The sequence below is a fragment of the Triturus cristatus genome, chromosome 4_2 (assembly GCF_964204655.1).
Source record: "Triturus cristatus chromosome 4_2, aTriCri1.1, whole genome shotgun sequence".
NCBI classification, from domain to species: Eukaryota; Metazoa; Chordata; class Amphibia; order Caudata; family Salamandridae; genus Triturus; species Triturus cristatus.
Window position 1 is genome coordinate 831,595,843 of NC_140586.1, and position 13,355 is coordinate 831,609,197.

At 42.5% G+C, this 13,355-nt stretch overlaps 1 protein-coding gene across 2 annotated transcripts in view; it reads right to left on the minus strand.

Annotated features, from left to right (window-relative positions):
* Positions 1-13,355, minus strand: part of KIF2C (kinesin family member 2C) — a 1,365,901-nt gene that overhangs the window by 615,932 nt on the left and 736,614 nt on the right. For both annotated transcript variants that reach the window (XM_085602797.1, XM_085602796.1), the window contains one exon: positions 11,346-11,488. In XM_085602797.1, coding sequence (XP_085458923.1) covers positions 11,346-11,488 — 143 coding nt within the window. The remainder of the gene's footprint in view (positions 1-11,345; positions 11,489-13,355) is intronic.

Sequence of the window (13,355 nt, forward strand, 5' to 3'; positions counted from 1 at the left end):
CAGGATAGGAAGTCTAGCAGGCCAAGGATTACTCATGGAGGTGGTGTGGCGTTAAGACTTTGCTCTGAAGCAACCACCAGCTGCAAATAAATTACTGTTCAGACAGCACTTAAGAGTTATAAAAAGAAAAACACATTACTACTCAAAATCTAGAAACACTGGGCATAATTAAAAGGGCTTTTAGGGCACTAATGGGAACAGTACCCAAGGGAATCTGGGGGGTACAATATGGTGGTAAAGCACATTGGCCCTTTGCCCCGCAAAGTGGAACTCTGTGGCCCAATGGGCATATGATAGACCCAGTATATCACGAACCCCCATTCGTCTGGGTTCAATGTAACGGTGCCAATCTGTCAGGCCGACTTCAGTTATTTGTGAGAAAGGTATGTCCAGCTTTGTAGATGTCAGTAGGAAGAGGCCACCCTGGTGATTTATACCTGGAACACCCCACAGGCCAGAGATACTGCTGTCTCTGCCACAGTCCAGCTAATGTCTTTGCATCCTTGCATCCTCAATCAGGTGAGTAGCAGGTGTACAAGCACTAGGTAAGGAGGCTGCAGACAGGCTGCTAGATGTCTTGGAAATCTTGCGACTGTTTCTAATGAAGCTCTTTGGACATTACTTCTTTGGGCACCGGACGATCCACCTAAACGAGATGCTTCTGAATGACCTTTAACTTTGAGGCACAAAAAAAACCAGATAAAAAGATGGTCATCCACCGAGTGATCCCTGGTGCGCTCAATGTAAAAGCTCAGGGCTCTTTAGGGGCTCAATCAGGGAAACCTGTTCTCTTTACAGGGTGGTGGAAGGGCAAGAGCAAAAGCAAAAAAGGCAGCCATGGTAATGGGCTGTTTAAAACTACACTTTACACTCTTGCTATTAGCTCAATTTATCCACTTTTGCCCATTTTTCCTCACTCTTGCACTTACTCGCTTTCTCAGGTATTCTCCTTCCTCTCCGCAGCCTTTGCTTTCTCTCCACTTTGTCAATTTATGTCTCCAGGGATATTTTGAAAGACAATAACTTCATCGGATTAAAACATGGATACAAGCTACTGGCAGGGAGGGAGAGGCTGGGAATCCACCAAAGATGGGGGCTGCACATTTTTCATCTTGCAGCAGGACATAGGCCAATGTCCGTTCTGGATAAAAGAGTGCTATTGTTCAGATCCATGGTACAAGCTCACTCAAGTGTAGACAGGAACCAGAGTGAGATAAGAGGTCTTTGGTAAAGTGAGAGAAGCACGGCTAGAGTGGTGGGGGGAGGCACAGGGCGGTGGCCCAACAGTCTCAGTCAGGGCTGGGCCAGGACACACGGGGCAAAGTCTGACAAGGTTTCTATGGCTCAACATGGCTCAAAGGTGCTCCAGTGGAAACCATTATCCAGAAAAGTTGCATCATGCTTAGGACATGCAAGGAGCAGCACTGGAAAAGGCTCAGAGTTTGATGATGGGGCGGAGACTGTCCTTTCAAGGACTGACCATGTGACTTCCCCAGATGAGGAGGAATGAGACAGACAAGTGCTGCTTGGATTTCTCGCCTTCATGGTGAGACTTCTCTCCTCCTTCTCTTTGACTTACAAGGACCTATTAAATTGCCTCCCACTCCCCGATGGCCATCAGCCTTGAAGTCATGCTAGACCCACGACACCACAGGCAGATGTGTAGATCAGTAAAAACCATCAAATTACTGCAGTTGCAGTGTTGTATAAAGCCTGTGGTCTTAAGGGCCTTCCCTAAAATGGTCTGGAAAAATAGTATTCATAGCTGTGGATCTGAGAAAAGCACAGGGGGAAGAAAAAAAAAAAAAAAGACATCAAGCGGCAGGTGCGGTAATTATAAACAACTCAGTTATTACTGAAGGCTTTGTGTGGCCACCCCAGAACCAGATGGCATCAGCTATTAGGCTGTAGGACCAATTGCTAGAAAAAGTTCTAATCTGGCACCTGGAGGAATTCAAAATGTGAGGATTTTACAGTTAGCAGTGTCCATCAGTATAAATATGCAAGATCCACTGGTCCATGGTTATTCTATCGCAAAGGACAATACTTGCCACCCAACCCTGTCTTATGAAGCAAAACATGTAAGTTTGAGGCTCTGCAGGTAAGGACAAAGTATTTGGCCTACAGCTTTTACCCAAATGTGCGCCTCTAAACAAGTAAGACTGCCGCTGCATCTCATTTTGAAAAAGGATGGCTGTGTCTGACCAACTTAGTTTGTAGTGAAGTGAAAGAAAGTCTTGCATAACACTTACTGTGAATAACCCCCCACTCATTGAAATATCTGCCTTTTCACCCACCTTTCATTAGCTGTCTAAAGGCACATCAAGCAAATAGAATGAACATTCGAGGAAGCATTGGGTGTGTATCAAAGAACAAATGCACAAATTGCCTTCCCCAACACACAAGCGACAGAATTTACTATTTACTTCAGGCCAGGTTGCACAATAATTGCCAGCATCACTAACATCTATAAAAAAATAACATTAAAATAAAAAAATGTTCTGGTAGGCCAGGGATCGCTGAAGTGCACATCTACCACAAAAACACACCCCTGCACCCAACATCCCATGGCCTTGGGTGGCCAGACCAACGGTGTCCAGGCATCTCCCAAGAACCCAACTTGCCTCTCTAGCCCGTGGTCGCCCTCAGGAAGTCTCCCTGCCCAAGCCTGTAGCATCTTTACCGAACCGAAGATCTCCATTGGAATCCACAGGGTCCCTGACGTCGCCTTGGCACTCTGCACCCCGGCAGCCCCTGTGCTGCTGGAGGTGTAGCTCCTGTGCAAATTGTTGGCCCTTGCACTGCTGATCCTAACCCCAGGAGCTTTGCTACCCCAGCCAAGTGGCCTGTTCGTAAGCAGTCCCTGACCGAAGGCCCCCTTAGCCCCATTGGTTAACATTGGGTTCCTGCACTCTGCACCCAGCTGCTCCAGTGCTGCCGCTGGTGGTGCAATTTGAGTGCCTACCTGAACCTTGAGGAACCCTGGTTCTAACCACCAAAAACTATTCTTGCAGGTAGTTTATTTACCTGTAAACCAAACCTTTTTTTTGTTCCTAAAATTGTTCTAAGTGGAGGTTGCGCATTCCTAGTGGATTAAGCTACTGCACCCACAACCCTTTGATAAAACAACTTTACCTTTACATGCTAAAAAGCATATAACCAGGGGGCGTGGTCTCGGCGCTGCGCAGGATGGCCGACTGAGCTGGAGGCTCTGCCGCACAAGGACATAAAAAGAGCCGCAAGTGCGTTATTTCGCACCTATTACAAGCGGACTCCAAACTGAAAACCGGAAAATGCCGCAAGCCTGGTGAGGTTTTTTCCCCCCGTTTTAAGCGCGTTGCGCTTACCGCTATTTCAGCATTTGGCATTTTCCCCTCAAAGCGCCCACCATCTTGAATGCGATGCATTTCTTTGTGACGCTCGCATGAAGTGAAGTAAAGTGGATATTCCCTCTCAACTAACATTTGCGGACGGCAGCATTCCTGTCCAGTGAAGAGGCTCATTATTACAGTAAGCTGTCTGTCTTTCTGAAGAGCTCTGCTTTCTACAGCCAGGCTTTCTTCGCTGTTATTTACCTCAGATCAGAACATCAGCTAATCTATCTCCCGTGCTGAATAATATTGACACATGTAAGCTGGTCTGCTGTCGACTGTTTTTTCTCAACGGTTCTAATACTTTGAGGTTATTTTCCAACCTGGAAGAGCACAATCTGACCTGTCTAGGTTTCTCGTGCTCCAATAATACATTTCTTCATCATTTAACGGAGTTCTCTTTCTAATACATCTATTGTGGCGATTTCTGTCATGAATACTTCCCATCACCTGTAGTAATCTGGGCTCCTCCTCTCCTTAATTCACACCTTGGGTCTATTTTCTACGGGGAATTTGCTTCTTGGAACATTACGCCTGCAGTTTGTTTTTCCCCTCTATTATAACGTTCATTTTTTTGGGGGGGGGGGGGGGGGGGGGGGGGGGAGATTGTCGTAAGCATATGGGCAGAATACGCAAACCTCAATTTATCTGTGTTCCTAAAGCTTCCTCCACAGCGACATCTACATCTCCTGTTTCCTCCACACTTGCTACTCCTTCATCCACTACAGATATGGCTGGAGTGTCTTCTGTTCGCAATTGTCGCACTTAATTCCGCAGAATTCCTCCCCACCTACCTCAACACCTAAAAGACTTAAACAAGACCCTTCGTCTCCAGATAAGCCATCTCCTACCATCTCCTTGGAGCTGCTCTTGTATGAAATCCGTGCCCGGCGCCCGTTTGTGGAGGAGACTAACAGTAAAATACAGTTTCTGGAGAAAAAATGGTCTTCAATGGAAGGTAGAATCTCTACAGTTGAGCAACAACTATCGGCTGTTCAAGGTGACTCTCAGAATTTCCTCTCTGGAGAAAAAGGTTCGCAAACTCCGGCAACACACTGAAGATTTGGAAAATCGCAACAGGAGAAATAACCTAAGAATTTATGGATTACCTGAAACTTTAGAAGGGTAAGGTCCTGTCGCCTTTTTCACCTCCTTCCTACCAATACTACTGGATATGCCTACATCTCTCAATATTCATGGAGCCCACAGACTTGGCCCTCTCCCTTAGTTTTCTTCTTCAGCCAGGCCCGAGGAGTCATTATCCTCTTTTTGAAATATACTGGCCTACTCAGTCCTTTCTGCAGCCAGAGCTAAACGGCAAATCTCTTGGCTTGGTCAGAAAGTTTTTCTATCTCAAGAGGTCTCTAATGTTACAGCAGCCAGACGCAAAGAGTTCCTGAGTCTTCGACCACCTCTTCGCTCATTGGGAGCCAGCTATGGCCTCTTTCATCCCTGCATTTTCAAATTGACCTTCCAAAATCATACTCTTTCCTTTGAAGACCCTGCAGAGCTAAAGAAGTTCATACACTCTCATACTTCCACCAACATGGATACTGCTGGTCCTTCTAATGGTCGATATGTTATATTCATATTTGTATTCTGCACACAGCTTTCATACTGTTAATGTATGATTTGAATAGGTTTAGCTTTTCTCTACTCCTGTTTTCATCTTCCCTCTTTTTTTGTATTTATTAACAAGGAACATTTACTGGTGTACTATATCTCTGCCATAACAGTTAATATAGTTATTATCAACATGTTTCATGGTTAACTTATGTTCTTTAATTCATATTTGTCTTTGTTAAATGTGCATCTTCTAATTTTTTCTTCTTTTCTAAGTTCCTCTTTATATTTCACAGTTCCGTCTGTCCCTCTAATTTTTTAAGCTTTTTGTGGTCCGTCTACATGTTTCTCTTTGTTCTAGTGTGGTCTGGACTTCCTGGTTGGGTTGTTCATCTGCCGTACGTCGCCATTGCCCCAGACATCTCGTCCTCGTGCTCCTCAGGAATGTCTTTTCAGTAGTCCTTTTGGATTTGTACTGTCTCTCCTTATATTCTTCCTCTTCCCTCTGTCTTTCCCTCTCCCTTTCCCATCTCCTTTTTTCCTTATTTCATTGATGTCTTCTTTCACTCTCCCATAACTGCATATTTCGTTCTACGTGAATTTTTTATGTTTTTGCATTCAGAGTTATTTCCTGGAATGTAAAAGATTTTATTAATCCAATCAAAAGACAGAGAATCCTTTACCATCTCACCTCTTATAACCCTGATCTGGTTCTTCTATAAGAGACTCATCTCACAGAAATTGAGGCGTTAAAATTAAAAAGAAGCTGGGTGGGTACAGTTTTATTTTCTCCTACTAATTAATAAAATGGTGTTGAATTTTATGTCATAAGAAATTAAACTGTAAAGTGTTATCGCAAGAAATTGCCACAGAAGGTAGATGGATAATAGCTAAACTGTTAATTAACAATGTTGCTTTAACTGTTTTTAATATCTATGGTCCAACACATCAAGACTGTTGCATCTGGCCATTGATTATGCAAAAATGTATCCAATTCAAGATGACTTCATACTAGGAGGTGACTGTAATCCAGTTGTAGATCCCTTTCTTGACCGTCGATCTCAGGTCCGTTTCGTCCCCTATAAGACCCACAAAAATTTCCGAGACTATATCGCAGGCACACCTCATTGACTCTTGGACTCTCTCATCCAGACACTCTAGATTTCTCTTTTTTCTCCCCTCCTCATGCATCCCTTTCTCGCCTAGACTATATCTTTCTCTCTCAATCCTTATCTCAAAATCTCCATCTTCCTCTATTGAATTTAGAGTTATTTCTGACCATGCGCCAATTGTAACAGATCTGGACTTGCTCCCTCCGCATCCCAAATCTTCTCGGTGGCGTTTTAATAATTCTCTTCTCTCAGACCCTCTTTTCTCTTCCTCCTTCCACTCCTTTGCTAATGTTTTTTTTTTTTTTAACTTAACTCTGATCCCAATTTATCCCCTCATTATTTGGGACTCTTAAGGCTACTGCGAGAGGCTTTATTATAGATTGTTTAAAAAAAAAAAAACGATTTCTTCAGCAACGGAAAGCCACTTTAGCACATATTAAGCTCCTAGAACAAGAATTTTATACTTCTTCGAAAGATTCAATATCACCCTTTTTAATACGAGCGAAACTCGCTTTTATTAAAACTACTACTGACAATGCGTCCTCTGTGCTCCTTCGTAGTAGTGCCCGTTACTATGGGGGTCGTAATAAAACAGGGAAACTCTTGGCAAATTATCTCAAAACGCATAAAAGAGCGCACTCTCAAACTATTTATTCTTCAAGGATTCCCTTTTACATAAAGATCAAGAAATTCTTAATGAACTTAAACTTTATCAAAATCTTTATACTCTAGTCCCCTCCCTCTTCTTCTCTCATTAAGGCCTATCTTGATAAACTCCCTCCTTCCTCTAACTCCCATCCCAATCTTTTTGATCTTGAAGCCGATCTATCCCTTAAGGAGTTATCCACTGCCTAAACCTCTTACCAAAGGCAAAACTCCCGGTACAGATGGCTTTTCTGTCAAATTTTATTTACATTTTTCTGGATTATTACTTCCGAAACTTAACACTTTTCAATTCATTTTTCTTAGCTGGTAAAACTGATGGCATTTTTCAAGAAGCCACAATCTGCCTCAATCATAAAGAGGGTTGCGATCCTAAATTTTGTAAGTACTATCGCCGAATATCCTTGTTTAATGTTGATTATAAATTATTTGCTAAATCGCTTACTTTACGTTTAGATCGCCTCATCTTATCGGTAAAGAGCAATGTGGTCTTTTCAAAGGTAGACTTACCTCTGACAATTCCAGTCTTTTCCTTGATGTTTTAAATAAAATTCCTTGCCTTTCCATTTCTCTCGAGGCTATCTCTGTGGATGCTGAGAAAGCTTTTAACAGTAGACTGGCCCTGTTCTCGCCCTTGAACCCTTTTCGTCCTCTATTCATAATAATGACTCCATCTCCGGCTTTCCTTATGGAGCTCAACAGCTAAAACTTTCTGCTTACGCAGACGATATTCTATTATTTATTTCTAACTCTGAATCCTCTATCCAGCCCTTTGCTTGAATTGGATTCCTTCTCGCAGGTATCTGGCTACAAAATTAATTCTGATAAAACAAATTCTCCCCCTCACAAAATGTTGTCTTCCCCATGCCTTTTCCTCTACTGGGTTCGCTTGGAATAGTTCCAGAATTAAAAATCTAGGTATATGGTTTTCCAATTCCATTGCCTCTTCTGTTAACTAAATATGTCCACAGTTTTGTCCCGAAATTGAAAAATTGTTCTCTTCCTTGGAATCCCCTTTTTCTTTCTTGGTGGGGCCGGTTAGATTCAATTAAGAGGATTGCTCCGATTTCAATTTATACACTCTCCATGCTCCCAATTCATATCCCAGTCCTCTACTTTAAGCACATTAATTCCAGTCTCTGTACATTTCTTTGGCAAAATAAACATGCCAGAATCGCCTTGTCTTCTCTTCGCAAACCAAAATCTAATGGTGGTGTAAACTTCCCAGACTATTGTCTCTTAACACAAATCTTTTTCCCTCCGTCAGGCCTCGAAATGGCTCATACCGGATCCTTCCCCTCTGACCCCCCCTCTGGCTCTCTATTGAACAAACTTTATTACCCTTTTCTTTTAAGGAAGTTATGGCATTTTCAGCAAAAACGCCACATACCTCCCTCCCTCTATTAAGACACCCGCTCCCTTTTGAAACCTTTAGTTCAACCTAGACCTTTTTTTTTTAGAAACCGTGGAAATTAAAAAGTATTATTTGGGTTAAACATCTTTTCAATGGCCTTTCTCCACGTTCCTTTCCCCAATTTCAAGCTCTCTACTAACGTTCAAAACTCTCTTCTCAAAATACTTCTTTCTATATCCAGAGCCTCCCTTATATATAAATATTTCTTAGCCCCTAATCCTGATCAAACAAAACCTAAATTGGAATTCTTGGGAATCTGATTTGGGATGCGAATGATCTATCAAACTTCTGTGACAAACTTTGGTCTAGATCTTTAAAAATCTCTCGTTCTGCTTCCCTTACCCAATCTATGTTCTTTATCACAGACTTTACCTTACTCCTGCCTCAATAGCCCGATTTTCCTCTTCTATTGAGTCTAACTGTTGGACTTGTGGTTCTTCCAACGCTGATCTCGTACATCTTCTCTTCCTCTGTCCTTCAGTTTTCAACTTTTGGGAGAAGGACTGGTCATATATCTCCCAAGTGTTTAACTTCTCCATTTCCTACTCTATACCCCTCCTATTCGCTGGTAGTCTTTCTGATTCCTTAGATCTTCCCTCACATCGTAACAGCCTCCTTGATCTCATGCTTGCTCTAGCCTTCCAACACATTTCTCAATTGGAAATCCCTCACAAAACTTTCCATACAACACTGGTGGAATAGCCTTTGTCATTTTCAGACTTGATGTTGCCTTCGCCTCCTCCTGTAAACCAATGGTCAATAGAGATTCCTTCTGGCTACCCCTTACTACCTATTTAAATCAGATTGTTTTAAAAAATAATTCACCTCCTTGAAAGAAGTCATCTTGGTTCTCTATTTTTCCATCTATGTTGATTTAATTATGGATTTAATTGATCAATAACTCACTCACATTGATATGTAATATGAAATGTATAATGCAACTTCCTTTTATGCTATTGTACTGATCCCCCCCACCCTCTTCCTATTACTCTCCCCCCACCTCATATAAAAACTCAAACTGCTTTTATTTTTCTCTTCATGTACTAGCCAATTCTTTTGTTATTACTCTTTTACATTTGAATTCTTGATGCTGGTATATTCTATTTTCTTTATTGATTTTCAAATAAAGCTTTTCAAACAAAAAAAAAAAAAGCATATAACCAATTCACAAAAGTGAACTTTGCAAAATACCAGGCAATGAGAGAGGTGATGATTTTGGGGTCACCCCTAACCTAGGGGGGAGGGCAAGCAGATGCCTTGAACACAAAGAGCATATCACGCTGAACGATTCGGTGGTGGTCCCATTCTCCTAGGACCACCTCAAGCAAAGTTATGGGCAAAAATACAATGCCAACCAAAGGCCCAGCAAAGCATTATGGGGCGAGATTATAGAGGTTAGTGATTATTATAGTATTAGCTCTCAGCTGAGCCCAAGAGCCTGCCCCTTGAGGAATGTTTTGATGTTGGATACTATATTATTCACTGCACTCTAGAATATTGTCCCTTAATGCTTTGCAGGGTCTTTGGTTGGGATTGTATTTTTGCCCATAACTGTGCTTGGGGTGGTCCTAGGAGGATGAGACCACCACTGAATCATTTCAGCATGATGTGCTCTTTGTGTTCAAGGCTTCAGCTTGGTTCTCTCCCTAGGTTAGGGAGGACCCCAAAATCCTCACCTCCCTCACTGCTTGCTAATTTTTCATTTTCACTTTTGTGAGATGACAATATGCATTTTAGCATGTAAAGATCAAATTAATTATTGTTTTATTAAAGGCACCGCTTGCTAGATTTTCATTTTTGTGAGATTACTATGTATCTTGGCATGTAGAGACAGTTATTTGTTTTTTTACTAAAAGTATGTGAGATTTCTGTTTTATAATTACGCAAGCATGAGTTCATGCAAAAACTCTGGAATAAACTACTTCACCCACAATCCTTTGATAAAACAACTTTATCTTTACATGTTAAAAAGCTTTTAACCAATTCACAAAAGTGAGCTTTGAAAAATATTAGGCAATGAGAGAGGGGATGATTTTGGGGTCTCCCTAACCTAGGGGGAGGACCAAGCAGGTGCCTTGAACACAAAGAGCATATTATGCTCCACGATTGTGGTGGTCCCATTCTCCTAGGACCACCTCAAGCAAAGTTATGGGCAAAAATACAAAGCCAACCAAAGGCACAGCAAAGCATTATGGGGCGAGATTCTAGTGCAGTGAATAACGGGTGTTACTGTCAGCACTGTAAAGAGGAGCTATACCTTCTTAGTATATACAAGAGGCAGCCAGAGAATAGAGAGATTAACAGAATCCTGGACCTAGCCTTAAAGATAGACCGCAGGGACATATGCTTCATTGGCACTCCAAACAACAGATGGCGGGCTGAGGTAGAAACACTGGCCAAAATAAGGAAGGTGCAGAGTTACGAACTGAAGAATCTAGAGTACTGCGAAGGAAACAGATTGCAGACTATGGTAAGAAGTTATCGCTAGTTTTTGGGTCTTGGTCCCTAGGGGAGAGTTAAACAAGGGCACTGATGGTGCATAGATATGTACATCAAATGTGGCTGGATGCACAAGATCTCGAAGTACCCAACCATCCTCTTGTATTTCTTGCACCCTACTTCGCTGATGGAGGGAGGTACGACACGGACATTCATTAAAATAGCTGGTAATCATGGTGTCTATCACTGAGCAACCTTTTCACTTTCTGCCATTAGTTATGTTCTTGTTAAGGATACATACCAGCGTATGTGCTTTCCTTTCTTCTATTGGCACACATGAAGGATAAAGGAAGATAACCAATATCAGAAGGGTGAAGTGTATAATGATGTGGTTATGATTACCATGTAAGTCCTATTGTATTACATGCTCAGAAGACGTGCATGATTGGAAAAGATGCACGCACTTACGTATTCAGACAGACATTTACAGTTGTAACAATTTTAAACTTGTAAAAAAAAAAAAAGTTTTTTTTTTTTTTTTAAAGTAATTGTTGCCTGAATTTGGTTAATGAGCATGGTCATAATGGTGCTTGCAGTCAAGGCTCAGACGGCAATGGCAGACTGAGGACTGCTCTGCCAGGGTCTCTGCAGATATTTTAAATTTGGCGAAGTGTGAGTGTAGCTTATAGGAAACAAATTTAGAATTACTTCAACATATGGGACTTTAAGTGAGGAAAATAAAGGGATATCATTTTAAACAAGTGAAGAAAACAAATTACTCACCTGCAGGCACTACCAGCATCTATCATTTTGATGACATCATCTGCACAGGTAACCAACTTTTCTTGAAGCCCAACTACTTGAACCTGCTGCTTCCCATCCTCCAAAACCCGAAGCTTCGCCTTTTGGTTTAACAGATCAAACACCTGGACAAGAAATTAGCATATGAGCAATTAGCACAAGTGACACATGTTAGTTAAACTGAAAGTCATAGCTCAGATCAGTTACACAAGTTGAAGTTAATGCTTGTTTGAGGGGTATAAAATCAAAGGTACACTGTATTTTTAATTGATCGTACTCATTGGATGCCCGCAAAGTTTGTCACGGCAAAAGTTATTTTCGTACAGCACAGAATCGGTTCAGTTTGAAGTATTGGCTCGTTTATTAGTGAGACAAAGCAGTTTCAGTCTCTACCCTCACCAGTTCCACCCAATGGCCCATGTCTGTCAAAAGGTTGACCAGTGTTTCCCAAACTGTGGGTCGTGACCCACTGGCAGACGGTGAGCCGATTTTCTGTATTTATCTCATCACATTTACTGTACTTGAAAGACAGAGGTCAAATGTTAGGCTATGTCTGACAATTGCTTCTTACATTGGTGTTTACAAACTTTACAGTCAGAGAAAGTAAAGGGAATTATATCACAATCTTGCTGATGTACAGGAATTGTGAAAGGAAAGGCTGTAGGTCATTCTTTGTAACAAAATGTAAATAATGACGAACTGCACACGTTAAGCAGTTAGGAAAGCAAAAATGAAGCTTTTTTGTAATTCAGAAATGCAAAATAAAGATTTGAATAGGATCAAATCAAGACACTTTCCTTGATGATGTGCAAATAATGATTATTCCCCAAAAACAGGTTTCCACACCAATGACATAGCTGTAGCACGTAGCTGCCTGACTGATATCATTCAGAGGAACTCCTTGCCCTTAATCAGTATTGGCTACCGTCGCCCTGGTGTAATGGGCCCGCAACCACACTGGAGGCCCCATTTTCGCCAGAGAATAACAGGCCTTGATACGCAAAACGGCCAACCGAGAGAATGTCAGTTTGTGTATGGCCCAAACTTTTTTGGCGCCCATGTAGCCAAAGAGCTGGTCATCAAACCGGAACTGTTTTGTGCGGTCCAGATAAAAAGACAGCGCATGTTTTGGGTCCAGACGGTGGAGCCTCTCTTCCTCTTTTGAAGGATGTGGAGGCGGAAACAAGGTGGGCAAAGTGATGGTCTGCCCGATGTGGAAGTCATTGAGAACCTTGGGCAGAAAGGATTGATGGGTTCTGAGGAAAACTTTGTCCGGATGCACAGAGAGAAAAGGAGGCTTTGAAGAAAGAGCCTAAAGCTCACACACTCGCCTGGCAGAGGTGATGGCCACCAGGCGAGTTTTGAGAGTTAAAAGCCTCAAAGGACAGTTGTGAAGGGGCTCAAAGGGAGCGCACATTAAATAAGTTAAAACCAGATTCAAATCCCACTGAGGCAAAACAAAAGGAATAGGAGGAAAGAGTTGAGTTATGCCTCTCAAGAATCTATTAACAACCGGGGACTAGAAAAGAGAAGGCTGATCTGGAAGCCGGAGGTAGGCAGAAATGGCCGAGAGATAGCCCTTGTGCCCAGAGCAGAGCCCTGCTGGGCCAAAGAAAGGAGGAACAAGAGAACCTCAGAAAGAGGGGCAGAGAAAGGATCCACAGCCTTTGCTGTGCATCATGTCACAAATTTGTTCCACTGACAGGCGTATACCGTCTTAGTGTAGAGTCGCCAAAAAGGAGACGCCCATCTAAGGGCATGTCCATCAAGGTGTTCTGTCGATCTCATCCAGGCGTAGCGACGCAGCGCTACTGATGTTGAAATGGTCTGGTCTAGAGAGTCGGCGGTGTCCAGCCCACAACGTATGGTAAACTTCGCAGCATCCCTCCTGGCGGCGACAGCCTGGGAGAGCACTGCCTTGGCCGCCTCCGGACACTGAGCCAGCACCTGCGCAACCGTATCCTACACAGAGTGGGAATAACGGCCCAAGAG